The 27512-nt window shown below is 44.8% G+C and overlaps 1 protein-coding gene across 1 annotated transcript in view; it reads left to right on the forward strand.

Annotated features, from left to right (window-relative positions):
- The window catches only part of slx4ip (SLX4 interacting protein), a gene marked incomplete at its 3' end in the record, with an annotated part of 83954 nt that overhangs the window by 6416 nt on the left and 50026 nt on the right, over positions 1 to 27512 (forward strand). Inside the window, exons 3-4 of the mRNA XM_080739799.1 lie at positions 12077 to 12166; positions 13162 to 13288. Coding sequence (XP_080595925.1) covers positions 12077 to 12166; positions 13162 to 13288 — 217 coding nt within the window. The remainder of the gene's footprint in view (positions 1 to 12076; positions 12167 to 13161; positions 13289 to 27512) is intronic.

A 27512-nucleotide genomic window follows, 5' to 3' on the forward strand; every position in this document is an offset into this window, starting at 1 on the left:
GCCCTAAATAGGCCTGTATATTTTTTTCTCTCACTCCATTAAGTCCATTTAGGAGCACCTGGATCTAGTTTTCGCTAATCTAGTTACCCTAACCCTAATCTTTCCTCCTCTCGCTCCCTTTCCTCATGCTCTTCCTCTCACCATATTGGCTATCCCTATCACACAAGAAAGTGCTGAGTCAGGCTTAACGCCTTTTATTGTGAGAACTTGGCGTGGAACAACGCAAATGAACCTTTCTAATTTTATGATGAACTGACAGCAGTCCAGATTCATCATGACATACACCTGTGATCCACACAAAATGGGACTTACCGTACACACTGCTTGGTGAATTGCACGTCAGTTGTTGCTTACAGAAAATATACACCGGATTTAGTCACTTTATTTACACGTTATCTACGTCCAGGTCAATGAATCGGGCCCAATGTCTATTAAATTGTGGCTAATGTAATTTCCTTGTCTACCTGTAATAATGTTTTTAACCACTAGAGGGAAGTACAGATACACATTTGAACCACTGACCTGAATTTGAAGGTTGTCTTTGATAAATGGACATACATAGCTGTCTTTATTTGGTGTTATTTTGGTGCGTCTCAAGACCAACCGTCTCCCAGACAGGCTTCAGTTAATGAACACAGTGATGTGGGGCAGGGAGGAATCTGTGCCCCACATAGAACTAAGCAAAGCCGTCCATCCTCGGTCAAACCCCTGTCAGGAATAATGCACTTCAGATGTTTTTGTTAAGTGCAAAGAAAGCCTACTGGTCTCCCCTTTTGTTGATGTTTCATTTATTGAAAGTTTTGTGTAAGCGCCGCAAACATTAGCACTGATCTCTCACATCCTCCGTAATGCCATGTGTGCCTAGTTGACCAGATATTGCATTCACTCTCTTTATTCGTTTCATATGCATGCCTGCATACAGGCTAACCCGCCCCCCCCCACCACCACCACCACCCTCCCTTAACTGGTTGTGGGAGAGTAAAGCCCTGGAGGTTCACTAAAGGTTCCTTCCCAGTGGGCACATAATGATACTGTTGTGTTGCTCTGCCTGAGAAAATGCAGAGAGCCTCCACTATGCCCAACCAGCTAACCACAAACAAGCATGTTAGAAGGGGAATCACTCCAAACAATAGCATTCAAGGCGCTACTCTGGGCTCCTCTTTCATAAAACAAACAACATCAACACCATGTTTTTAGGCGAGCAAATAAACCTCACTGGATAGGAAGGGAAAAAGATTCTGCCTCTGCCCCCCTTTTTCTTTTTTCTTCTTCTGAGGATGTCCCGAGGCTAACTCCGTTTACCAGAATGCCTCTAGTGTGAAGCCTAATTCATACTTTGTTCTACAATGGTGTCGCACGCCAAAAGAAACAGCATTTTCAAGGGGAACGTGACATACACAATAACTTCATTTGAGTGAGTGACACCGTTCTATGCAGTAAATTAGGCTTAAGGATAATCCTAGAGAAGAGTAAGGTTCAACAGGCTGTGGAGCAATGTGCTTTATGATACTGGTCTGGCACCACAAATGTTTTCAAGACATCTCTCTCTCTCTGTGTCTCTGTCTCTGCCCCACCTCCCTTCTCTCATTCCCAAGTCTGTGGAACTGCAGGAGGTGCTGGTATGCTCCCACTTAAACAGGCTTTAGACTTTAGTGACCTGCCACTTTTCAGACCTCCCCAAAGGGCCTTCGGGCTAAAACGCTGATCCACTACACCGCTTGCTGTCTCTGCCAGCAGGACATTACCGTGCTAGACTGCTGCAATCTGCCTTCTGTTAGCAATATGCAGCACCGGGGACTTTTTAGCCATCTAATACAGTGACAGGGAGGACAAATCATTTTCTTTTACTATGAAGTATGGCAGTACAGTTCAGTGTCATAGGTCCAGTGGGCTGTTTAATGTTCTTGTCACTCTGTAGGTGAGCTTAGATCGGGCCACACACATCAACACTCTCTACAATCAGATTGGAGACATTATTTTAACACTTCTGGGGATATCTTTCAAAAGGGAAGGATGTTTTCTTTTATTCATGCATTCACACGCATGCCCGTTGGAAGCCACATATCCTAGCCCAGTGGTTCTCAATGTGGGGTCCAGGGACACCCATTTGTCCCGGATGGGTTTCCATGGGGTCCCCAGGGAAATGATTGATATTTAGGCACAAAATGGACCATTACAGATCTGTAACTCAGAGAGAGTTTAAATGAACACGTAGGGGTTTTCAGTGTAGTGTTTACAGAGTAGATTGGGGTCCCAGAGATTAATATGGGTCCATGGCTTAATGCATATCAACTGTGGGGCCTTGAAGTTCAAAAGGTTGAGAATCACTGCCCTAACCCCTAACACCAAGCACTTCCCAGTGAGCCATAGTCTATTAGATGTCCATCTAAAACCGTGTTATAACTGGTCTAAAAGTGAAAGTCTTTTAGACGGTTGGACTTAGTTAGCCTAAACGTTGTTATGTCAATGGATATATATAGACGGTCTATTTATAGACACTTAAAAAAACAGCGAATTAACGTCTAATCTAAGCCTAATAAATCTTCACTATTAGACCAGTTATAACCGGTTTTAGCCAAGCCGTTAAGTCGTATTATAGACGTCTAATAGCCCGAGAAATGCTGAAGCTCAGTGCGTTGCTAACCTGTTATTTGTGTCTATCGAGCGTTTCCCAGGGATGTGCCTGGCCGCATCGCCGCTGTTTGCCGACTGTTACCTGGAGATATTCCTGTCTGTTCTTGCTGGAGGAATCGGGCTCCTCCTGGGCTGTGTCCCTCTTTATCAAATAAAGAGCACACAGGTGTGTTCACCTGAATGAAGAGAGCTCTGCACACAAAACACTTCCGTACGACTTCCCTGGGAATAATAATAATAATCAGGCATGTGCACACATAGACATCAAAGGGGGCTTGAGCCCCTGCCCTTTTATCCTTCTGTAAAAAAGTGCCCTCTCCAGACCATGAATGCAGTTTTACTATGGTGAAAGAAATGCAAATGTCCTCTTTCCATGCCATAGCTGAAGGCAGCATTCAAGAGAATTGCCTTGTCCAAACTCTCCTGAACTTGAACGCAGCATCTTATGCTGAAAGAATTGTCCTCTCTGCTTAGAAACCAAGCATCGAAAATATCCAACCTCCAAGCTCACAACATGTCGCGCTGCGACGCGTTGTATTTTCGATATTTTCACCAAAAGGGCCCTTTTAGAAATTTCAGCCCCCGCCCCAATCCGCAATGATCACCATGCTCAGCAGCCCAATGTGGGGACAAGGAGCTTGAAAATATCAGAATTGCCTGTCTGAGAAGAAACCCCTGCGACTCATTTAGATTGTGACCTGTGGACTGAGATGAATAAAGTCTTAGAAAAATGGTTTGTCATACCCATAGATCTAAAAAAGCCCCCCTCCCCCTTGGGCTCTCTGCAGAAATCTGCTAGCCGGTGTGTGAGAGAGAGGGAGAGATGCAGGTTTTATTGAGTGAGACCGCATCTGTGCCCCTTCTCTCCCAATGTAAACATCTGTGGCTGGTTAGTGTTAGCCTCTGAGCTAAGTGCAGGCTGAGGGGTCTGGTTCTTATACGGAGCGATAGCAGTGGCAAAGGGCAGCGAGGTGGGGAGGCGGGCGGAGTTGCTCGCTGAGCTCGGGCCCTCAGCGCGACTTGGCTGCAGCGCAGACGGGGAGGATGGAGAGTGGGGTCTGGGGGAGAGATAAGGGAAGGTAGAGAGAGTGTCTTGGGAACTGAGAGTGATATAGACCAGAGCCCCGAAGAGCAGAAAAGGGAAAGGAGCCTAGCTGCAGTGAGAGTGATTCACTATTTGTTTATTTACCGATTAACCAGCAGAAAATAGAATGACTTGGAAGCCGATTTGTGGGCTTCTTCATGAAAGGCAGTTGAGGTTTCTAATGTTTCCAGTGTGTCTTTCAGTGTGGTAACGTTCCTAACCATGTTACTGTTATCACATTGGATGTGGAAGAATTAAGGATGAGTGGTTAAGCTTATGGGAGGATTTGGTTCAGTTCATCCGCACACAATACTGCAGCACAATAAAGTAATTGGTGTTAAGCAGCACTGATAGTCTAAAAGCCAGTGTAAGATGGAACAAAGCAGTGTTGGCCCACTTTAGTACAGTGTATATATATATATATATATATATATATATATATATATATATATATATATATATATATATATATATATATATATATATATGTATATATATGTTACAGTTAGTTTGGGTAACTCAGTTAGATTGGGGTAGGAGCGCTTGTTTTTGTTCACCTAGATGTGGAAGCTAAAGTTCATGTCCCAGTGGTAGAGCATTTGACTGCATTAGTCCCACACTGGTGAATGCTAACCTGGTGAATGCTACTATGCCTAAACCTAACCCTAACCCTTACCCTAACCCTAACCCCAAACCTAACCCTAACCTCAGTAAAACTATGCCTAACCCTAACCCCAAACCTAACCTTAACCTCAGTAAAAAACTATGACTAAACCTAACCCTAGTCCTAACCCTAACCTCAGTAAAACTATGCCTAAACCTAACCCTAATCCTAACCCTAACTTCAGTCAAATTATTCCTAGTTCCCCGAAGGAGGCACCGCCTGCTCCACCTTGTGCACAAAAACGAGCGCTCCTGTTCTCAATCTAACCGAGTCTCAAACTAACTGTGACATATATATATATATATATATATATATATATATATATATATATATATATATATATACACACACACACAAGAGCAACTTCCTCTGTCTCTTGGCGCATAATCAAAACTCCTTCCAATAACAGTGGAACTTGCCCGGAATGTTGCATTAAAATTCCATACATTAAGCTGGCCAATGTGTCTTGATTAATGAATATGTAAGATTCATTAAATTCCTTGGCGGACACGATAAAGAGAGAGAGAGAGAGAGAACATGTGGAACAGAGTTTGGTGGGAGGGAGTCTTTGAATTGGGCTATTTTCATTGCGTTCGCTCTCAAGAAGCGCACTGGGCTCTCAACTCCTTTCAGATCTAATCTTTGCTCAGGGAGGATGAGATTCTTGTGGTTCCTATTACTACATTTACAAAGGATTAGGCTTCTTGGAGGGGAACTCAAACAGAGGCCATGCCTCGGCTCAGCCCGGAGGTCAAGGGTCGCGGCGGTGTTCACCTCAAAGACGTATTGTCACACTTTGTAGTCAAGATGGCAAGTTATGATCACTTGATCAAATTGTAGTTGGAGTCCTTAAGATAAAATAATGCCTGATTTCTATGCTAACAAAGTGTCGCAGTGCAACATACTGTGAGTTTGTAGATCGGCTATTTCCAGGGTGTGACCCCCCCGCACGCAACTAAGTATAGCTCAGTCAGGAGTTGTGCTTCTTGTCTCTTCGCTGCCTGCCACAATCAACTCTGAATGCTTGGCCGCAAAGCTCTAATTACTCAGCCTAAAGTTTGCAGTTAGGGAAAGATTCATACACTGCAGGGAAAAAAAGAGTTGCCTTCCAATGGACCACCAATTAAGCAAGGCAAATTAACAGTTTTCTCATTAGTGCAATTGTGTTAGTTTGCATTCCTGGCACAAGCCCCCCTCTTCTGAGAAGTCAAGAGGCTCACGTGGCTGTTTTTGCGTGACGGACGGCCCAGTGTTTATTGTTACTGTCCAGTTCACAGTCTCATCGTGTCTGTTGCTCTCTAATGTGATAAAACAGGAGCTAGGCCGCAGCAAGCTAGTTAGTTGTATGGCACTCCGCCCCAAAACGCAAATTCAATCAGAAACTCTGAAATGACTTTAGGAGATTCATTCTCATTTGTTTGTCCATAAAGTCTGCATACTAAGACCCCTTGGCTCTGCAGCCTCACTATTGATCGAATTACCTCACTCCTATTAGGTTGTGTAATTCTAAGCCACTATAGCTTAGTTGACTGCTCCTGAAATTCCTGCAGGAATTTATTTTTCCCTTCAGGCGTTGATTCTTCACACGGTTAAAGTCGTACTGTGTAATTTCTTTCAATCACATAAAAGTTATTTTTGATATGTTTCACTGGCATATTTTTCCACAACAACCATTCCGCATAAACATGTTGTGTGACCACTTCTATAAACACTATTTATGTTGTGGGTGCGAGTGTCTGCCCTCACACTGGCTCACTGGAAGTGTTTTTAAAAATGTTCCCCCCAAAAATGTTTTAATACAGAAGCAAGCTGCAGCTGCAAAGCTCTGAACAGACGTGGTAATGACAACATAGCTACCAGAGGTGTCATCAGAAACACTCAAGCAAAGTTACTATATCACGTTGATATTTTTACTCTCAGAATTGATTGATTGAATACTTTAATTAACAGTTTGCAAAAAGTACAGAGGTACTTACAATATACCGTTGTTGTCGGGTGGAAACCTTGTATGTCCAAAAGTGTTCGTTTTGTATCTATCATTTAAAAAACGAACTAAATATAATGATTAGTCCCTATTCCCTAACATTTCAGTCTAGTTTTTATTTAATTAAGAGATTGTCAATATTTAGTCTTAGATTTAGTCATTGTGGCTTAGTTTTTATAGTTTCGACGATTTGGTGTAGTTTTAGACGATGAAATCAACACTTATTGAACTCATGAATTGGGGACATTCCTGTCCTTCAGTCAGATGCACACTTAGGTCTCAAAAGACAAACCCTGAATTCCAGGACCGTGAGTCCCTTCTAGGGATGGGACGATATGAAAATGTCATATCACGATTATAGTAACAAAAGAAATCGCGATTTACGATATTATGGCGATAATCAAAATCCGTTATCCTGGGTGGAACATTTGTCAAAAAATAGCAGATCTACAAGCTCGCGTTGTGAGCTTGTAGATTGGCTATTTTTTGGCAAAGATATTTGATAGAGAGTGAAAAAAAGACTATCAAGTACGTATATTATAAGTACCTTTTACCAATTATAGTGGGTTTAAGTGTTACCAGATATGCAGCTCGGCAAATAAAAGGTGAATTGATCCCAGTGCATGACGGAGGACGATATCACGATAAATTAAGTATCCACAATACGATTATTGTGAGTTTTTTTTTATTACGATAAACGATAATATCGCCTATCGTCCCATCCCTAGTCCCTTCCAGCATCTCGACTCTCGACTGAAGCCCGCCAGGCCAGTGTAGTGAGTCCAGTAAAGCCACCGTGGGACTCGGGCCGGCCAGTCGTCCGTTCACCGACTTTGATTGACAGGGCCTGGCCCTGCGCGGCTAGGCTTTCCCACGCACTGGTAATTGTTGGAAGCAGTCAGCTGAAGCCACCGGTCATCCGTGGACCACCAGGACACAAAAGAGCCCCCGAGAGCCAAAGAGAATACAATCTGTAGGGGAAAGAGCTGTCCCCTCACAGACACACACATGACACATGCACACATTTTAGGCACCGAGATGCTTGTGCACAACAAGCGCTCTGTTGTTGTTGTGACCCTGTGGCTTTTGTGTTGTTGTTTCTTCTTTCTGAAAGCCAATGGCTTTTTGAGCGGTGCAAATCGCTCCTACGTTTCACTCTGTCCGTTTTAATACAGAATGTATTAGTACGCAATGTATTAGTAAGGATCTCCATGATACACATAAAGTAACTGACGTCACGGACAGAACGGCCCATACAAGGAGATATGCACATGTGTCGGGTTTGCACTGCTCACTTCGCACCGGTGTGATTTAAAAAAAGGAAAACAACTCATGTGTAGGGATGGGATGATAGTCATTATTATCGTTTATCGTGATAAAAAACACATCGTATCGTGGAGTTTTAGATTTATCGTGAAATGGGATCGATTCACCTTTTATTTGCCGAGCTGCATAGGTGGTAGCACATAAACCCTCTATATTGGTAAAACGGACCAGAAAATAACGTACTTAACTTCATACAGTCTTTTTTTTCACTCTCTACCAAATATCTTTGCCAAAAAATAGCCGATCTTCAAGCTTTGCGACACGTTGTGAGCTTGTAGATTTGCTATAAAAAATATATATAAAAGTTCCGCACCAGGATAATGGATGTTGGGGATATTTTGATTATTGTATCTTTGGCCACAATAATCGTGACATTGAAATGTACATATCGCCCCATCCCTAGTGCACAACAAGCACTCCGTTATGGCTTTTGTGTTGTTTCTTCTTTCTGAAAGCTAATGGCTTTTTAAAAAGGAAAACAACTTGTGTGCCTATTTTCCTTTTAGGGGTACGCTGTCTGTGTAGAAAAGACATGTTCTTTTGTTGTTTTGTAGACTTAATTCGTTTTCAAGAAGACTAACTGTTTATGATTATCACCTCTAGATGTTAATGTCTGGATTTATTTATTTGGACTTTTATCGAATGGTGTTTGTTCTGTTTATGGAGCTGTGTCACATAATTGAAATCAGAATCACTTCAGTTGCCAGGTGCCGTGCACTGTAATGGTATACTACATCATTAAATTAATGCCACCATAATTATAATGTGTCCGAAATCACTCACACTACCCACCAGTGTTGGAAAGAATACTCAGTTATTTTTACTCAAGTAAAAGTATCAATACTGCAATGTAAAAGCAGCCACTGCTGACCTTCAAAGCAGCCAGAGGTACGGCTCCTCCATACCTCCAAAACCTGATCAACCCCTACAACCCCACCCGTTCACTCAGATCAGCCAACACAGGGATGCTGACAGAACCCTCGCTAAAATATATATATATTAGCTTGCTTATTATATTGATGTATTACCTGCTTTGGATTAAAAGGGTCTGCTAAATGCCTAAATTGTAAATTGATGTAGAAACAGCCAGGTAATCAAAATGTTGTACAAGCACAAAAAATATACTTAAAGTACTCATTGTGCAGAATGTTACGTTTCACAAGTTATCATTATGTGTAAAATTAATACAAATATAACCCAAAATATATTGAGCTTTATGTTGAGCTACAGTATAGTGAGCTGAGTTATGTTTAGTGAAAATGTTTACACCCCATGGACTCATTGTTCATAACAATGAGTCACGAAAGATTTTGTCCAACTGATGGTCACCAAACAACCACTAAACCATCATGAATTGCGCTGAAACAAGAAATTAAACAAAGCATGTTATACATACAGTATAATATTGTTTTAATTTGGGATAATATGCTCATATACATTATGAAGGGCAACCTAAGTCTTTTTGCAGATGAATACCTTTACATAGAACTACATAAGGTAGGTACAGTAGAGGACTCAGCCATATGGGGGCGCTCATGCCACTGTTTGACCTTATAGGAGCATTTGCCAAGCCAGCTACTCTTTCCTCTTTGTTTACAGGGTGACTATTAGAAAGAAAAATGCTTTCATGTGAAAAAAGAAAACATTTGGCGGCTTTATTTACACAGAATCATCCTTTCATTGATTTAGTACCTTTAATCCCACTTGACAAAAGATTCTCAGCCCGACTGTTATTGCTGTGATCAAAGTAAAATGGATACTCTCTCTCTCTCTCTCTCTCTCTCTCTCTCTCTCTCTCTCTCTCTCTCTCTCTCTCTCTTGTCCTGCCGTTCTCTCACTGTCACTGTTCTGCTGCTCGTTGCCCTTCCCTTTTCCTCGAAGCGCGTAGAAATGGAGGGGCTACAGCCCAAATCCTTCTCGTAAGAGGAGAGCGAGCCAGCAACAGGAGGGAGGATGCAGCACAGAAATGTTAGGTCTGTGCCCAGAATTAGGACCCGAGTAGAGCCGGGGCCTTCCCCGCTCCACACCCTGTTAATTCTCTCCCACACGTCATCCTCAGCGCTGGGCCTCAGGAACACCCCCACAGGTCTGGGTTTATAACTCACTTTGGCCCGTCCTGTCCGAGGTACGTCAGCCCGAGGGGAAGGGCCTCGCTGAAGCAACGCTGCTGTCTCAGCCAGAACACAGCTATGCCTTGCCTTTGTGCGAATACTCACACTATTGCTGAACAACTACACTGTAAGCCAGAGGTCTTCAACGTTTTCAGGCCATGGACCCCTTAGCTGAGAGAGAGAAATGAAGCAGGGACCCCCCCTCTACATATTGTATAAATGTGTGATGGAGATTCTCATCGATTTCATAGATAGATTCATAGACTTGTTTGACACTTAACCATCGTCGATACTTAGTAAACCTGACCTTTCATTCTGTAGTCTACCGGTACTTGTTCTGCTCTTTTTTACCTATTCACCAACCTATTTGCCAAAAATAGCCGATCTACCATCTCTCAATGCCTCGCACTGCATGGCGTTGAGAGATTGTAGATCTGCTATTTTTGGCTGGAGTTCTCCTCAGAGGATAGGGATGCGAGGGTCCAATTGTTAATTTAAAATAATTATCCTATCACACAAGGATTTGTTGGCCGCCCTGCAGTAACTCTGAGGACCCCCTAGGGGTCCCGGACCCCCTGTTGAAGACCCCTGCTGTAAACTACACAGCGTCGTTATAACTCTGATAGTGTACAAATGTAACACCACACACAGAGGCCCACAACGCTCCATTTGGTTACATTTGTGTGTTCTCTGAGTTAACAAATGGATACACGAACGCTGAGGATTTTACCTTGCACCGTCATCACCCCTTCAGCATGTCCGTGATCTATTCTGCTTCCAGCCGGAACTCTGCTGTGTGTCTGGTTTTGTCTTTATACGTCTCAACTCCCCATTTCCACTCAGGCCGGGGTGCCTTGGGTGCACTATCGCTCCCCGAAGTTCCGGGGCAGTTGCTTGTTGCTCCTTCGAGTTCCTGAGTGTCACTCTCTCTGCGGGTGGTCCGGGTCCATCCATCACTTCCATGTCCAGGGAGCGGCGAGGTTCACACGAGACCCACATCCACTCGGGCTCTCCGCAGCGGGCAGCTTTTGCACTCATGTGTAAACCATAATCAGGCCAGCATGAGAGAGATGTAACGGCAACTTAACCAGCCACGGCGTTTCTGGCCTCTTGGTCCCATGTGACTTATTGCCGATGACATGATGACGTAGTGCCTCAGGAATCCGCTCTGCAGCCCTCCGCGCTGCTTCCTAGTGTGCTGATAATTTATGGCCCCGAGCTACGGAGGCAGTATACTTTAGGGTAGATGTGTGGGTTTATCGTGGCTCCCTTGCTAAGAGTTAGGATGATCCCTCGCTCATATAACCTTAATGCATGTTTAATCCTGATTGCTACTTTGTGGACTTGTGTTGCGTGCCAAAAACAACAGATTCTCAACAAATACAAAACATGACATATCATTTTAGGCTCTTTGGTTCAGCCTAATGAAGCAACTATATGCCCCACCATGGGGTTACGAGCTTTCAGACGCTTTGCCCCTCACCTCTGGAACTCCCTCCCCCCTGACATCAGAAATTGTGACTCACTCCCCACGTTTAAAACCCACCTCAAAACTCACCTGTTTAGGCAGGCATATGCCTGACCTCTTTGTTGCTCTTCTGCAAATTGTTCTACTTTTAGTGTGATTTTGTGATTTGTGTTTTTGTATCAACTGCTGTTTTTATATTGTTGTACGGCGACCTTGAGTGCCCTGAAGGGCGCCTTATAAATAAAATGTATTATTATTATTATTATATGCCTATAATAACCTTTCTATTGTAAATACCATTTATTTTGCATTGTGTTTTAAAAGTATTTTCCTGCATTGTACTGTGTTTTATTTGTTGGTTATTCAATTTTATATGAGTTAAAGAAAAATACCCCAATTGAAACAAGCCCAAAAGCTTTTTTGAGGTGTTAAATAGTTGACCGTGTACCAGTGAACTGTGCTTAAGTACATTTTGTCATGAAACTACATTTTCCTATGCAAACTTCTAATAAAGTCTTTAATCAATCAATCAATCAATCAATCAACCCTCCCCCCTCCAATTTGTTTTTAGAGAGATTGGTAGAGAGATGGCTAGACAGAGAAAGAGGAGAGAGGGGAACGTCGTCTAGAGGGCCTGGGGTGATGTTTGGGGATGGAAGGGTGGTGGTGGTGGTGGTGGGGGGGGGGGGGGTCGTCGTTATGGTTTGTCCCGCTGTCAATCAACGACACTCTGACTTCCTTTGTTGTCTGTGAGCCTGGGTGCCCCCTCAGCAACCTGTGGCTGTCCTGTCTCTTTGTGTTACAGTGTGGGAACTTCGCCGTGCTGGTGGATCTCCACGTTCTGCCCCTGGGCGGCGGACAGGACACAGGCTGGTTTACTGCCGAGCACGTCCAGGTAGAGACGCGGGGAAGTGTGTGTGTGTGTGTGTGTGTGTGTGTCTGTGTGTGTGTGTGTGTGTGTGTGTGTGTGTGTGTGTGTAAAAGAAGCCTATGTGCGTAGGGCTGTCACAATTATTACATCGTCTAATCTAATCGCAATTATTTGAGGTAATTGCAATTATTTTGCATAAACATCATAATCGTTTCCACGTTGAGAAATGTTAATATAGTTTCAAACACTTTCAAAAAGTAGTGGAAATAGTGTGAGTGTGTAGATCGGCTATTCCCACTATCAATGTTCTCTTTTTAAGTATAAAGTTGTCAAATATGTCTGTAATTTCTTAAGTTATGTGTCATGATTACCATGTGCAACTTCAAAGCCTAAAAGCCAAACGGAAATGTAATTGTCAACGACAAATACACAATTAAATCGCAATTGTTTGAGTGACAATTAATTGTCATGTAAAATGTCATGATCGTGACAGCCCTATATGTACGAATAACTTCTGCTGGGTGCCTTAAAAAAAAAAGGAACAGCGTGGAATCTAAAATGACTTTGAGCCTTCTTTTTCTTTTTGCCTTGGGATTTTCATTGTTAACTGTTCCCATCTCTGGACCCTCCCACTCTATCTCTGTTGCTGCCGGCTTTCCACTTGAGACTGCTGTTGACCCGTGTGATCGCACTCCCTATTAATTTAATGTCTTACGAAAATGAAAATGCTGCACTATTTCACTAAACACCTTCCGACGTTTGTTTCTATCCAAGCCAGCATTAGGAAAATATCAGTTGCCTTGGTTATGTCTTTTTGTTTTTGTCTTTTGTGTTTCACTTGGGGGGGGAAAAAATAATGCATAAGTAAAATGTAAATTGTGATAATGGGGATATATAAAGCAATATAAGAATATGTCAGTTGCCTTTTCACGGAATTGCAGACTATGTGCATCTATCTCCACAAGAGTTCGACAAACTGTTGTTTTATTCAGTCGTCTGCTTACTGTTTTGCACTGCAGGACGTTGCGGCTCTGGTTCGAGATTCCGTGGACCAGAGAGTCAAGCAGTACACAGAGTCCCTGCACAACAGAGGGCAGCCCAAACACAAGAAAGAGCTGGCCACTTCCAAAGCTCTTTATGTGAAAGGTAATGATGACACACCACAACACACACACAAGCCATTTCCACTCCTCAAACACTGCACGGCATCCAAATTGCTCGCATACTATAGACAAGACCAGGGATGGGACGAGAAGAGATATTATCGTTTATCGTGATAAAAAAACACTCACGATAATCGTATTGTGGAGATTTAATTTATCGTGATATCGTCCTCCGTCATGCACTGGGATCAATTCACCTTTTATTTGCCGAGCTGCATATCCGGTATCACTTAAACCCTCTATAGGTACTTATAATGTACGTACTTGATACAGTCTTTTTTTCACTCTATCAAATATCTTTGCCAAAAAAATTGCCGATCTACAAGCTCACAACGCGCCGCGCTGCGACGCGTTGTGAGCTTGTAGATCTGCAATCTTTTGGCAAATGTTCCGCACCAGGATAATGGATTTTGATTATCGCGATAATATCATAGAACGCGATTTCTTTTGTCACAATAATAGTGATATGAAATTCTCCTATCGTCCCATCCCTAGACAAGACCCCCTTTCTGAAGTGCAGCCCATAATTGAAAGTGAAGCATGTGCTTCTTTGTTTGCCTAGAAGCGAACTGTAAAAGTTGTTATGACATGTTAATGACAGCACAACATAATGACGCCTCTGTTTTGATTTGCTCATTCCTCTGGCATCGAGCAGTTTTTTCTTCCCTCACTTTGGTGTTTAGGTGTGTCTCCGTCGCCAGTCCTTCAATAAGTGCAATTGTTTACTTTGGATCCTAACCTAAACCCATTGTTTGTTCGCGACAACTTCAGTACACATACATGGCTCCTTGAAATGCGTGCAGCCAGGTCTGAAAGTAGGGTGGGAATCAAGTTGCAAAACATTATAAAATGTGTGTCATGGCCACCCGTTTGAGGAGAGTGTGGGAGGAGGGAGAACGCAGAACTAGTTAGGACACGGTGGCTTTCGACGCCCAGGGTAGGGTGTGACCCATGGAGGCGAGAGCTGATATGGGTTTTCTTTTTGTATTGTACCGTACTGTTTACCTTGGCATGCCACATTCATACTTCTACATGCAAAGATGTGTGCCCATTAAAGTGGGCAGTGTTTGTATTTCTGTTGAACGTGTTGCTGGCACACCCGTGTTGCTGGGTTGATGCGTGTCTTAATATAGTTACCTGGATGCCAGCAAAAACAGTTGCCGAGCCGCCTTCCTGTACATACAAAACACATGCAAAACACACAAACGCTTCAGATCAGTGCACTCTCACCGCCCACTAGGGATGGGACGATATGACACTTTCATGTGACATTATTGCGATTTACGATATTAGCGCGATAATTAAAATATCCACAACATCCATTATCCTGGGGCGGAACATAGCAGATCTACGAGCTTGTAGATCGCTTTGTTAAAGAGAGAGATTTGGTTGCGACCGTCAAAGCTCCACCGGCTGTCAGTCTGTCAGTCAGTCACGTCACGTCACGTCACACTTTTGCCCTAGTCATATCTCTGCCACCGTTGGCCCTATCAATGCCAAACTTTGCACACACACTCCTTGGATGGCAAATCACAACCTCCACTCATTTCTCACATGGCCCTCTTCTAGCGCCACCATCAGGCCGATTTTTGAAAAACTATTTTTTTTAAACTGCTCCTACTGATTTTGGCCTAAAATCACACAAAGCGATACACAGTATCTCTAAAGTCATGTCATCAACATGGATCTGTCCCATTTCCCATATTCCCTCCTGATTGGCTACGATTGCCTTCTAAAGTTTGTGTATGCGACCTGACAGTTTCTTATCTCCCGATTAGGGAGTCTTACTGGTAGAAAAAAATACGTTATTTCGAGGTCGGTACCGGATATGCAGCTTGGCAAATAAAAGGTGAATTGATCCCAGTGCATGACGGGGGATAATTTCACGATAAATTGAAATCTCTGCGAAACGATAATAAGGATTATCGTCCCATCCCATCCCTACCGCCCACGGGAGCGTGCAGAAGACGCCGGTTTCGAGCGAGTCCCGTCCTTTCCGAGGCTGTGGTGGACGCTCCCCCATATAGCCACCCACTCGCATGCCTTTGAAGCGGTGTGAGCTCACTTTGACAGGAACCCCCAGCTGTGTGGTGGAAGGCAAACAGGTTGGACACAGGTAGCAGTTAAGGGCAGTTAAACAGGGCTCTCCCAGCAGGGGGAGGCCTGACTGTGAGAGTGGGATTACAGGGCAGCCTGTGCCATAAAGTTTCTCCTGTGGCTGCAGCGCGGCATCTCACGCTACACCTCGCTCGTTTAGCCCCCCCTCTCCAGTGAGTGTGTGCAGGGGCGTCACAAGGGGTAGGAAAGTGGGACTGAGTTACCAGGGCCCAAGGTGGAGGGGCCCTAGTAACTTTAGCTATTGAAAAATAGCAGATATACAAGCTCACAGCCTGCTATTTTTGAAAAGTCGTGAAAATGTGTGCAAATCTTTGAATATGTATTTTTTAAGCGGACATTTGTAACTCAAATTTTGCTTCCGGGGGGGTCCCTGGAACTAAATATTTTGAGATTCATATCATTTTGGGGGTCCTTCACATGAAAAAGTTTGAGCATCACTGACATGGAAACATGGGTTTCTTGCACACTTTTTCCCACAATTTTTCAAAAATAGCAGATCTACAAGCTTGCAGCGCGGCACTCGGTGCCGCGCTGTGAGCTTGTATATCTGCTATTTTTCAATAGTTAACATTCATGGGGGGCCCGCAGTGAATCCTTGTACCCAGGGCCCAGAATTTGGTGTGACGCCCCTGAGTGTGTGTATGCGACAGAAGAATGATGAGTGTATACGGTACTACTATATGTGAGCCTATACACGCATGCCTGCACACATGCCTGCTTTTTTGCTAAAATAGGGGACACCGGGTTGAAAGCGTAACATGTCTGCGCCGTGTCCTGCTCGTTTGCTTCTATGTAATGGGTGGATACTTGGGTATGTGTCCTGTAAGTGCGTATAATATGCAAGAAATGCAAACGTTTGTTTTTTATGCAGACAGATGTCTACAAAAGAAAAGAGTCTAAAACGTTTTTTTTTTTGGGTCGGTATGCTTGGCGTGTGTATGCTTACACGGATGATTGTCGCTTGTCATGACTAGGCATGGGACGGTAATCATTATTAGCGTTTATCGTGATAAAAAACAACTCCCAATATTCGTATCGTGAAATGATCCTCCGTCATGCACTGGGATCAATTCACCTTTTATTTGCCAAGCTGCATATCCGGTACAACTTAAACCCTCTATTTATTGGTAAAACGGACCTGAAAATAACGTACTTGATACAATCTTTTTTTATCCCCACTCTCTACCAAATTTCTTCGCCAGCTTGTAGATCTGCTATTTTTCCCTAGCCAGGACCAGTGGGAATGGAGAGTGAGCAGCAGTGCGTTTGGAGATATATCCTCCCTCAGGGCAAGGTGTGAACAGGCTGGCGGTGTAGGGTTACCGAAAGGCCTGACTCATATTCCCTGTGACAGACTGAGGAGAGACGGACAGCTCTAATGATGGAGATCACAGACTACCCACACATACAGTACACACTCAAACACACACGCACACACACACGCAGACACCACATTACTCACGCGCACACCCGTAGCGCAAACACAGACGCACGCTTTCACTCCCACGCCGCACTGTGTGAACAAGGCGAAGATCAGTGTTTCAGCGGGGAAATATGCATGCAAAAATGATTAAGCCCCCCTTGCAGGCTCGCCAGAAAGAATGTAACCAATGGAATATGACTCCACTCCATATCAGTGTTTCCCCCCTGAACATGAAACGGAGCAGCGCCTCGGACGGGGCCTACGCAGTTCAGGCAGTCCAGTCCTATTAAAGGTCTTAAGTGAGCGTAATGGCATTCTTTTGCTCTTTTGTTGTCCCATGTGAGGGTGGCGGCAGAGCCGTAAAGGTGGAGACGGGAGGAGAGTGTGAGAAGAGAGCCAGCGAGCGAGCAGGCAGGCAAGAGCCATTAAAAAGGGGAAGGGCAGACCAGCTTATAGGGAGGGAAGCCCAGCCAACCTCAGGGCGGGTATTAAGGACCGGGGGTCACCTATATCTGCAGGCAGGTCAAACACTAACCTGCTAATCCTCGCACAACTTTCAAAAACTGCCCGTCGGCGCTGGAGGGAGTGGTGGCGTTTTGTGCAGTGTGTCTGTTTAGCATAAAGTCATTTGAGAAGAGAATTACGTAGCCGTAGCCCCCTTTTATTTTTTTTGTTACGTACACCAACAGTGAGGCACATTGTTTTGTTCGTGCATGTTTGTGAACGTGCAGTGCACGCTGAGCACATGCACAAGCATGTGGCGCACATGGATAAAGGTGCCGGGTGGGGGTGGTATTTTGTGTCTGTCGGGTGGAAACCTCATATGTTCAAAAATTATAAAAAAAAAAAAAAAAAAACACAAAAGTTGCAGCTCTACAATCGCGGCGTGTTTCGAGATTGTAGATCTGTTTGCTACTTTTGTGTCACACTGCCATATGATCAAGTAGGGCGTTAAAGGATTAGTTCACCCCCAAAATATTTTTTTTTCTATTGATTACTCACGCCATTTTGTTTAGTTTTTTGTCGCATTCCTAAGACAATAATTTAATAATAAATGTACTCCCCATTGATTCCGGATGGAGACCCAAATGCATTTAAATCTCCTAGGAATGCGACAAACTCCCCCCCCCCCCAGTTCAATATATTATTGAACTCAAGTCTCCATGGCGTGAGTAATCAATAGGAAAAAAAAGTCATTTTGGGGGTGAACTACTCCTTTAATATTCACGAAAGAACACAAAAAAAGTTAAAACAGCGGAGATAAGAGGTTTCTGGCCCAATGGCAATGGTTTCTGTCGGGGCCAGGAATAGGAGGACGGAGCGTGGTGCGTGGTGGTGCTATGTCTGGGCGTATTCTGGGCCTCGTGTGAAGCTGGGTTCAGGGCTGTCACACCAAATTCTGGGCCCTGGGTACAAGGATTCACTGTGGGGCCCCTGTGCTTTAACTATTGAAAAATAGCAGATATACAAGCTCACAGCGCGGCACCGAGTGCCTCGCTGCGAGCTTGTAGATCTGCTATTTTTGAAAAATCATGAAAATCTTTCAATATTTCAAATCCTTCTAAGATTTTTTGAAAAACCTATGTTTCGATGTCAGTGGAGCTCAAACCTTTTTGTGTGAAGGACCCCCAAAATGGTATGTATTTGGCCACGGACCCGCATCTCAAAAGATTTAGTTCCAGGGACGCAGAAGCAAAATTTGAGTTACAAATGTTCGCTTAAAAATACATATATTCAAAGATTTGCACACATTTGCGCTTGTATATCTGCTATTTTTCAATAGCTAAAGTATAAAATAATTAAGGCCCCCTCCACCACCTTGGGCCCTAGTAACTCAGTCCCACTTTCCTACCCCTTGTGACGCCCCTGGCTGTGTTTGTGCTGGTGCCAGAGTGGAATCACAGAGGCTTTGGGCCAGTACCCACCACCCCAGCAGCCAGAGCAGCAGAGCGGCCTCAGCTGTTGGCACTTCAAATGAGCCATCAACAGCTTTTAACATTCCCGAGTAGTGCATCGCTGTCGAGCGTGTTCAGTCGTGACTATGGGTCATTATATTTATGTATCTGTATCTGTGGGGTGCTACGTGCACGTGCATATGTGTGTGTGTGTGTGTGTGACTGTGTGTCTGTGTTCACATGTCAACCCCACGTTACCCCTGGCGACCCTATTTTGGAAATTGTTCAAAAAAAGTTCAGAAATAGCTAAAACTAGCCCTTACCCGTTCAAAGATATGAGCTCCGAAATGATGTGCAGTGTGTGGGTTATGGGCATCAATGTAAGAAATACCCGTTTCGTTTAATGGCTACAGAGATACTGTGTACCGATCTGCATGATTTTTGGACAACATCTGTAACAGGGCCAGACACCCCACCCCCCCGCCACCCCCCCCACACACACACACACACACACACACACACACACACACACACACACACACAGCTGGTTGTCTCCACCAGCCGAAGGCATGGGGGAGAGTATGTTTTCCCCTTCGTCCGTCCGTCCGTGCGTGCGTCCGTCCGTCCGTCCGTCCGTCCGTCCGTGCGTCCGTGCGTCCTCGCAGTTTGTGTGCAGCTAATCTCAGTCGCCGTTGGCCCGGTCGCTGCCAAAGTGAGCACACACATTCCCTGGATGCCAATCTAGAACCTCTGCCCTACATTTTTCAAATGGGCCTTTTCTAGCGCCACCTAGTGGCCGATGTTTGTAAAACACATTTCTGTGCACTACTCTTACAGATTTTGTCCAAAAATCCTACAAATCGGTAGGCAGTATCTCGACAGTCATGCGATCGACACGGATCTGTCCGATTTTGCATATTCCATTCTGATTGGCTAAGATTGGATTCCAAAGTTTGTAGGATTGAGCTGTTTTGAACAACATGCCTCAAATCCCAAACGCAAAGTGCAATTATCATGAAATCGCGCACACACGTTCCCACTAGGCAGAGGAAGAAATGCCACTTGATTTTTTTTAATCAGCCTCATGGTGGCGCTATAACAGGGCGATTTGTGGTTTTACCTATAACTTCACCGATCAGTTTCAAACTTTGTAAGCGCACTCCCTAAAGGCTAAGGATAAACCTTTGCCCTGCATTTTTCACATCAGCCTTCTATAGCGCCACCTTTGGGCAGACTTATGTAAAACACGTTTTTGGATGTTACTCCTTGAGATTTTATCCAAAGATCACGCAAATTGGTACACAGTATCTCTATAGTCATGTGATCAAGTCCGATCCATCTGATATTTCATATTCCATCCTGATTGGCTAATATTAGCTTCCAAAGTTTGCAGGATTGCTCCGTTTTTGAACAAAATGCCTCAAATCATCTATGCAGCTTGCGATTACCGTGAAATTTGCCACACATATTTCCACTAGGTCAAGGAACAAATGCTACCTTTTTCACATTGGCCTGTTATAGCGCCATCAGCAGGTAGACTTTAGCAAAACACATTTTTGGAACACTCAAATCATGCATGCAGCATCCGATTGCCATGAAAGATCTAATGTGAAGAACATATACCACCCTTTTTACATTGGCCTATTATACAGTAGCACCACCAGGACGCACAGCCTGGTGGAGACCTGTGCTCGGAAGAGCACTGCTTCTAGTTAAACATGTTGCCTCATGCTAGATGCAGAATAGATAAGCCTCATGCTAGATGCAGAATAGATAGTAGATACACCATAAAAATGCTAATATACAGCATATGATTTGTGAAAGTGGCTTCACAGTTATGTCAGGTGTGTTCATATGCTAATGGTGATGCGATTTCAGATCAATTGCTCCAGCCACTGAGGAGAAACGCTGTGACAGACACTCAGACAGACACTCAGACAGACAGACAGACAGACAGACAGACAGACAGACAGACAGACAGACAGACATTTGGAAAATGAGATGTTTGATAGGGTAACTGGAATGCTCGCCTTAAAACACGCTCGGACAATTTTTTTCCTCGTGAGGCGGTTCTTGTATTCTTGTATTTGTTTGACTGAAGATAAGGTTAGAAATAACTTTGGGGTTAGGCGTAGTACTAGTTTTACTGGGGTTAAGATTAGGAATTGGGTTAGGTTTTGTCACCGTTTTACTGAGGTTAAGGTTAGGCATAAGGTTATGTTTAACCGTTTAGGCATAGTTTACCGAGGTTACGTATTAGGAATACCAGGCGGAGACCGCTCTACCGTTCCGCCGGATAGACGCCCGAGGCGACTGTGTTTTGGGGCGAGCGTACTACTGACATTCTTAAAATAGTAGATAAGCTTGTAGATCTACTCTTTGTGCTGAATGTTTGCTCCCAGAATATAGGGACGATGGGGTTCAAGTGGTTAAGTGGTTAATAATATGTCTTGTGTGCATATGCATCACAGCCCATGAATATGTCAAAGCTTCGGGTCGCTTATCTGCTCATAAAGCGCATAAATCTGAACCACTTCTCCCGGTCTCAGCTGTGGAGGCCATTCTCCAAATGTCAGTTTTTGCGCTGCAGCATCTTTTTTTTCTTCTTCTTCTTTTAAAGCAAGCTACTTGAGAATTCATGATTAGCTCATAGTGATGTGATTTATTTATGTTTTTAGAGAGCTGAATAGAGGGACCATTTTCCCACCAAACATCTTGGCTCCCATCGAGCAGAATGGACATGCTGGACTCTAGAAACCCAGGGAAGGGGATCTTGGGAGAGGCTTCTTGCATTCTCCCTGCTAGACTCCACAGTAACACACCCACATTTTTCTGAGGGTAATTACAGATTGAAAAATGAGTGGATAATATGTTCTCTGTTTTGAGGAATACATTTTTTTTCCCTCTGGGACTTGACGTGATAAATATTTGTGGAAGGAAGCTAGGGGTTATGTTAAGAAAGAGCGTCACAGTTGTCTTTATAAAGATGCCACTGATCTGTACTTGCATTGATGAGCAGGAAATTCTTTTCAGATGTGGTCTTGTCAAATAACATGGTAGCCAACAACTACCCAATTCCTTATTAGATGGCGTGCAGACTGCACGCACCAAGATATGGCTCACTTTTAACCGCATGAGCCAGCCCTAGCGTCCTCATTCTGCACTTGAATATTCCGTGAAAATAGCAGAACTACGGGAGCTTGTAGGTCGTCAGCTTTTGTGTAGAGGGGGGAAAGGAGTGGTCCTAGTATACATCCCTGTGGAACTCCAGTCAACTCAAAGTATATACTGATACTGTAGGGTTTAACTGGTTAACTCTTTGCATTAGACTAGCTCCCGACATTGTTGTTTGTATGCGACCTTTGCTCATTTCTTCTTTGCTTATTTCTTGCTCTCTTGAACTATTTTTGACACAAGTAGAACTACATTTTCTGTGTGTGTGTGTGTGTGCGCGCGCGCGTGTGTGTGTGTGTGTGTGTGTGTGTGTGTTTGTGTGTGTGTGTGTGTGTGTGTGTGTGTGTGTGTGTGTGTGTGTGTGTGTGTGTGTGTGTGTGTGTGTGTGTGTGTGTGTGTGTGTGTGTGTGTGTGTGTGTGTGTGTGTGTGTGTGTGTGTGTGTGTGTGTGTGTGTGTGCGTGCGCTTGAGTTTGCGTGCACGTGTGTGCGCGTACGCGTGCGAAAGCTGCACTGGGCTCCATAGAATGTAAACCGAGAGGGTTCCTTTTTACACGGATTTAGCTAACATGCCATTTCGAACCGCAAAAGCACATTAGCAGATGTTTTATGTCTTAGGATCTTAGTATCGATTCGGCCGCATTGATGGCTCCAGCACCGGGCAGCGATGGAGAGGGGGTCCTCGTCTGCAAGTCCTCCTCCATCCTGCTTCACACGGGGGCCTCGGCCACAGTCACAGGAGGAGGAGCGGGGCCAAAGAAAAGGACGCGTAGTGGTGGTACCACCTTAGTGCCTTTTTCTGCCCATGGGCAGAGCCGGGTTCCTCTTCCTCTCTCTCTGCACAGGTGCCAGGGCTTAGGGAGAGGGAACACCTGCCAGCCTGTTTCCCCATGGCCACGGCAGGCTGGAGAGGCATTTTCCCAGGCTCCCCAGATGAATGGTCACTAATAGCCGTGGGAGAGGGCTTTGCGAGCGCTGCACAGTGTACCACTGACTCCTCTTGGCAGCCCCGTGAAAGGGGCTTAAGGCGGCCCTGGCCCGCGGAAAAGGAACACAAGTGTTGCTGGATAGCTTTGCTGTTTTTCGGGGAGGATGTGTTTATGAACAATCAGCTCCCCTCCTGATGAAGAATGCAGGGGATGTGTTGAGAGGGTTAAGGGGAGAAAAAAGAGGAGTTATGTTAATTTTATCGCCCTGCCGAGTGTCTTAACGTTTTTGGATGTGTTCGCCTCCTCTTGAGCCGTCCGAGAGGTTTTTCATAGCGTCCCGGAGCTGCGCGGTTCAAATCGTTTGCAAGACTTTTTTCACGGATGTAATGAAACACCCACTCGCCACTCTCTCTCTCTCTCCTCTGCAAGCTCCTCCCCCACAGTGTGTGCCGGGAGCCTCCTCTCGGGAGACCTCATATGCTCCACGCTGCTGCTGCCGACCAAAAATTATTTTGTGGCAAACATCTCGTCATCGCTCCACCTCGTTTCTTGCCCCGATCCTGCGTCTGTTCTTCTCATTCATGTGCCGGGGCTGTGCTGAGTGTGGCCTCGCTATAAGAGTCTGGTCTGTCAGCAGAGAACCATGCCGGTGGCAGAGTTTACCTGTCCTCTGCGTTGCTAGGTGCAATGCAGGCTGGGATTAAGACGAAGGGGGCGGGGGGGCCGGGGGGGGGACCTGTGGCAGGAACAAAGGAATTCCAAGGCCCTGGCTGGAAATGGATCCTGATCAGAGTAGCCGCCTCTACCCACTGGCTTCTCTCTCTCTCTGTCTCTGTGTCTCTGTGTCTCTCTCTTCCCCCTGGCCCCTGTTGGGCAACCCTCCCTTCCCCCGGGTGCTTTGTGGTGTTGCTGTGGCTCTGCAAATCCCGCCTGTAAGCCCCTGGCCTTACTCAGCAGCGACACATAGGACAGTCTGACTCCACTGTTAAACCACCCCACCAACCCTCCCCCACCCCCCTTATCGTGGAACATGCACGTTCCTGTGCACACGCGCGCCGCTCTGCTTTTTCACTCTTTTACTCTCTGTTAATATCACATGGATCCTCACACATTTCTGTCTAGTTTTTTTTATATATAAAAAAAAAAAAGTGCATTTGTGCTTGTAAACACACACATGCTCACAAATACACACACAATTCAATTCAATTCAATTCAAAGGGCTTTATTGGCAAAACATACATTTACATTGCCAAAGCAGAAGTGTACACAGTACAATACGATCAATAAATACAATACAATCACGCAACGCACGCCCATAAACTCAACTCTGCTCCTGGTTTGACTTGTTGTCATCCGTGCTCCTCTCATCCTCTCTCCGTCTCCCATCTCCACAGGGTCATCTGCAGTCTCTTAGGACACGACCGCAACCCCAGTCATAGCTGTCACACCACACTCTCTTTCCCATATAATTAGGGCAGTGGAATGGTAGCCCGAGCACGGATCGGATTCATGTGACTGTTCCCCCCTTTACCGCAATCTGGTCAGGGAGACGGCACACGCTCCCCTGAACTCAGGCAAACTATTCGGCCCCGACCGAGAACGGCCTCGCTTTAGGAATTAGCTAAAAAACGATTGCAGAGGATCAGTGTTTTTCTCTCTCCTTTTGTTTCACTCCGGAGCGAGGAATAGCCCGCGCCTGGGTAGGGATGGGACGATACGTGATATTATTCTTTATCGTGATAAAAAACACTCCCGATAATCGTGTCGTGGAGATTTCATTTATCGTGATATCGTCCTTTGTCATGCACTGGGATCAATTCAACTTTATTTGCCGAGCTGCATATCCGGTACCACTTAAACCCTCTATAATTGGTAAAACAAGCTCACAACGTGAGCTTGTAGATCTGCTATTTTTTGGCAAATGTTCGGCCCCAGGATGATGGATTTTGATTATCGCGATAATATCGTAAATTGCGATTTCTTTTGTCACAATAATCGTGAATCGTGATATGAAATTTTCATATCGTCCCATCCCTACGCCTGGGTCATGTGCTCCTGTGAGCCGCGTGTGTGTTTTTTTTTTTCTTTTCTTTTTTTCTCTCCCTGGGAACAGGTGTCATGGCCGGCGCACTGTGCCAAATCGGCCTTGTGTTGTCAAGGAAAGGTCTGTATAGGATGACTTTATGAAAGCAACACTCGCCCGACTGCAGTGTAACCGTATACGCTTAATGCTTTCCAGGCCTTGGAAGTTATGATGTTAATGCATTACCGCACTTAAAAACACAACATTTTAATAAAACAAAATTAATACGAATTTTTTGGTCTTATTTTACTGCGGATGTCTGAACCCTAGCAAAACACTTGTTTAACTTCTTGCGATGGCCTTAACTTGTCCATTATCATTAGGCACTGGTAGCTGGACACAGATAGAATCTCCATGTGTTCCATGGGCCCGTTTCATCTATTTAGATTTATAAACTCACAGACTAGCAGATTTACAGGGGGAACCGGCAAGCAAGAGCAGTCTGGAACCAATGAGACCTTGATCAGAGATTTAAAGAGCCAGAGCAATGCATAACTCAAATCCTCAAGCAGCTTCTCACAGGGTTAAAGCTAACAGAGCTAAAAACAAGAAGGACAATTGGACTCTATTCTTTTTCACAGGTCCACCACTTCTAGCAATTTCTGGTTGCTAAAGGCTAATAAACATAATAGTGATGACTAAATCTTGACCGTTTGCATTTGCAACTAAATTTCCTTCCCTTTTCCATCAGATAGGGTTTCAGCGAAGTAGCGCCTTTTTTCCCCCCTCGACGATTGACCTATGCTCCCAAATGCACCCCGCCACTCCAGTCACATGCTGCATAACGGGGCTGGCCCGGGCGCTACCACGCTGTGGCGTATTTCGTAACCACGGCGGAGGGGTCACCCAAATGTTAAATTGAACACTCATGTGCAAATATTGTTTCAGGTGGACGTCGAGCGGGGATGATAAGACACAGCGCTGTTGCTCGGGCCTTGCAGTTACAGTTACACACAGAGTGTGATGTCCTTCCAGGAAAGTCCCCGCTCGCTGCTTTACATGTGGGCAACTTCCTCAAAGCGCTCTCTCTCTCAAGTGCCCCTGGATCCCCTCCTCCCCCCTCAAACCCCCCCCCCCCCCCGAACCCCCGGTAAGCCGTCCCGCTCGGGAGGGACCGAGGGGAGGCGGTCCTCGACATCAAAGCGGAGAGATGTCAGCGGAGCGAGGTTTCTCAGGCACTGTGTGCGACTATTGTGCCGGTTTTCAACCTCATGCAGGGGCGTCACAAGGGGGGGAAAAGTGGGACTGAGTTACTAGGGCCCAAGGTGGAGGGGCCCTAGTAACTTTAGCTATTGAAAAATAGCAGATATACAAGCTCACAGCGCGGCACCGAGTGCCGCGCTGCGAGCTTGTAGATCTGCTATTTTTGAAAAGTCGTGAAAATGTGTGCAAATCTTTGAATATGTATTTTTTAAGCGAACATTTGTAACTCAAATTTTGCTTCCGGGCGGGTCCCTGGAACTAAATATTTTGAGATGGGCGTCTGTGGCCAAATTCATATCGTTTTGGGGGTCCTTCACATGAAAAAGTTTGAGCATCGCTGACATGGAAACATGGGTTTCTAGCACACATTTTCACAACTTTTCAAAAATAGCAGATCTATAAGCTCGCGCCGCGCTGTGAGCTTGTATATCTGCTATTTTTCAATAGTTAAAGCACAGGGGCCCCACAGTGAATCCTTGTACCCAGGGCCCAGAATTTGGTGTGACACCCCTGACCTCATGTACATGAAGTGGCTGCGTGGGAAATACTGTGTTCCTGTCACCAGTGACCCACACACTGACGGCTCCTCTTTACCAATGGCAGAGAGGGCCTGGTTGCTGGGCATAGTGTTGGTTTTGTCGACTAAAACTATGGCGAAAAATGTTCGACTTATCTTTTTTCACTGACGAAAACTGAATAAGAACTAAATCAAAACTAAGCTATGATTACTAAAACTAAATATACTGACAATTTCGTCAAATAAATAAAAACTAGGCTAAAATGTTAGGGAGGGACTAGTGGAGAAGAGATCCAGTAGAACTGAAAGACAAGTAACGCTTGGTTGCTCTCAGGTGTTGCGCTCTGAAAATAGCAGATCTACAAGCTCACAAGGCGTTGCGACGAGCTTGTAGATCGGCTATTTTCAGCATGCAACCAAGTGTAAAATCTGCCATACGACGCCATCAAGGCTCGCCAAAATAATATTTAGTCGAGAAAATCACCGAATTTTATTCAACAACCTCAAAATTTGCAGTCAAAATCGACACTCGACTATTGTGCCATTTTCAACTTCATGTACATGAAGTGGCTGCGTGGGAAATACTGTGTTCCTGTCATCAGTGACCCACACAGTGACGGCTCCTCTTTACAAGGGCCTGAGCCCTTCAGGATAACGCCATGGCATCGTGTTAAGTTTTCATATCGGCACAGGAATGCCATGCGGTGCATGGTTGTGTGAGCAGTGGAAGAAAAAGTACTCACATTTTTTACTTAAGTAAAAGTATCAATAGTGCAATGTAGACATACTCTGTTAGTGAAAGTCCGGAATTCAAAATGTACTTGAGTAAAAGTATAAAAGTGTTGGCATCAAAATATACTTAAAGTA

This window comes from Nannobrachium achirus, assembly GCF_963921795.1.
Source record: "Nannobrachium achirus genome assembly, chromosome: 13".
Taxonomy (NCBI): domain Eukaryota; kingdom Metazoa; phylum Chordata; class Actinopteri; order Myctophiformes; family Myctophidae; genus Nannobrachium; species Nannobrachium achirus.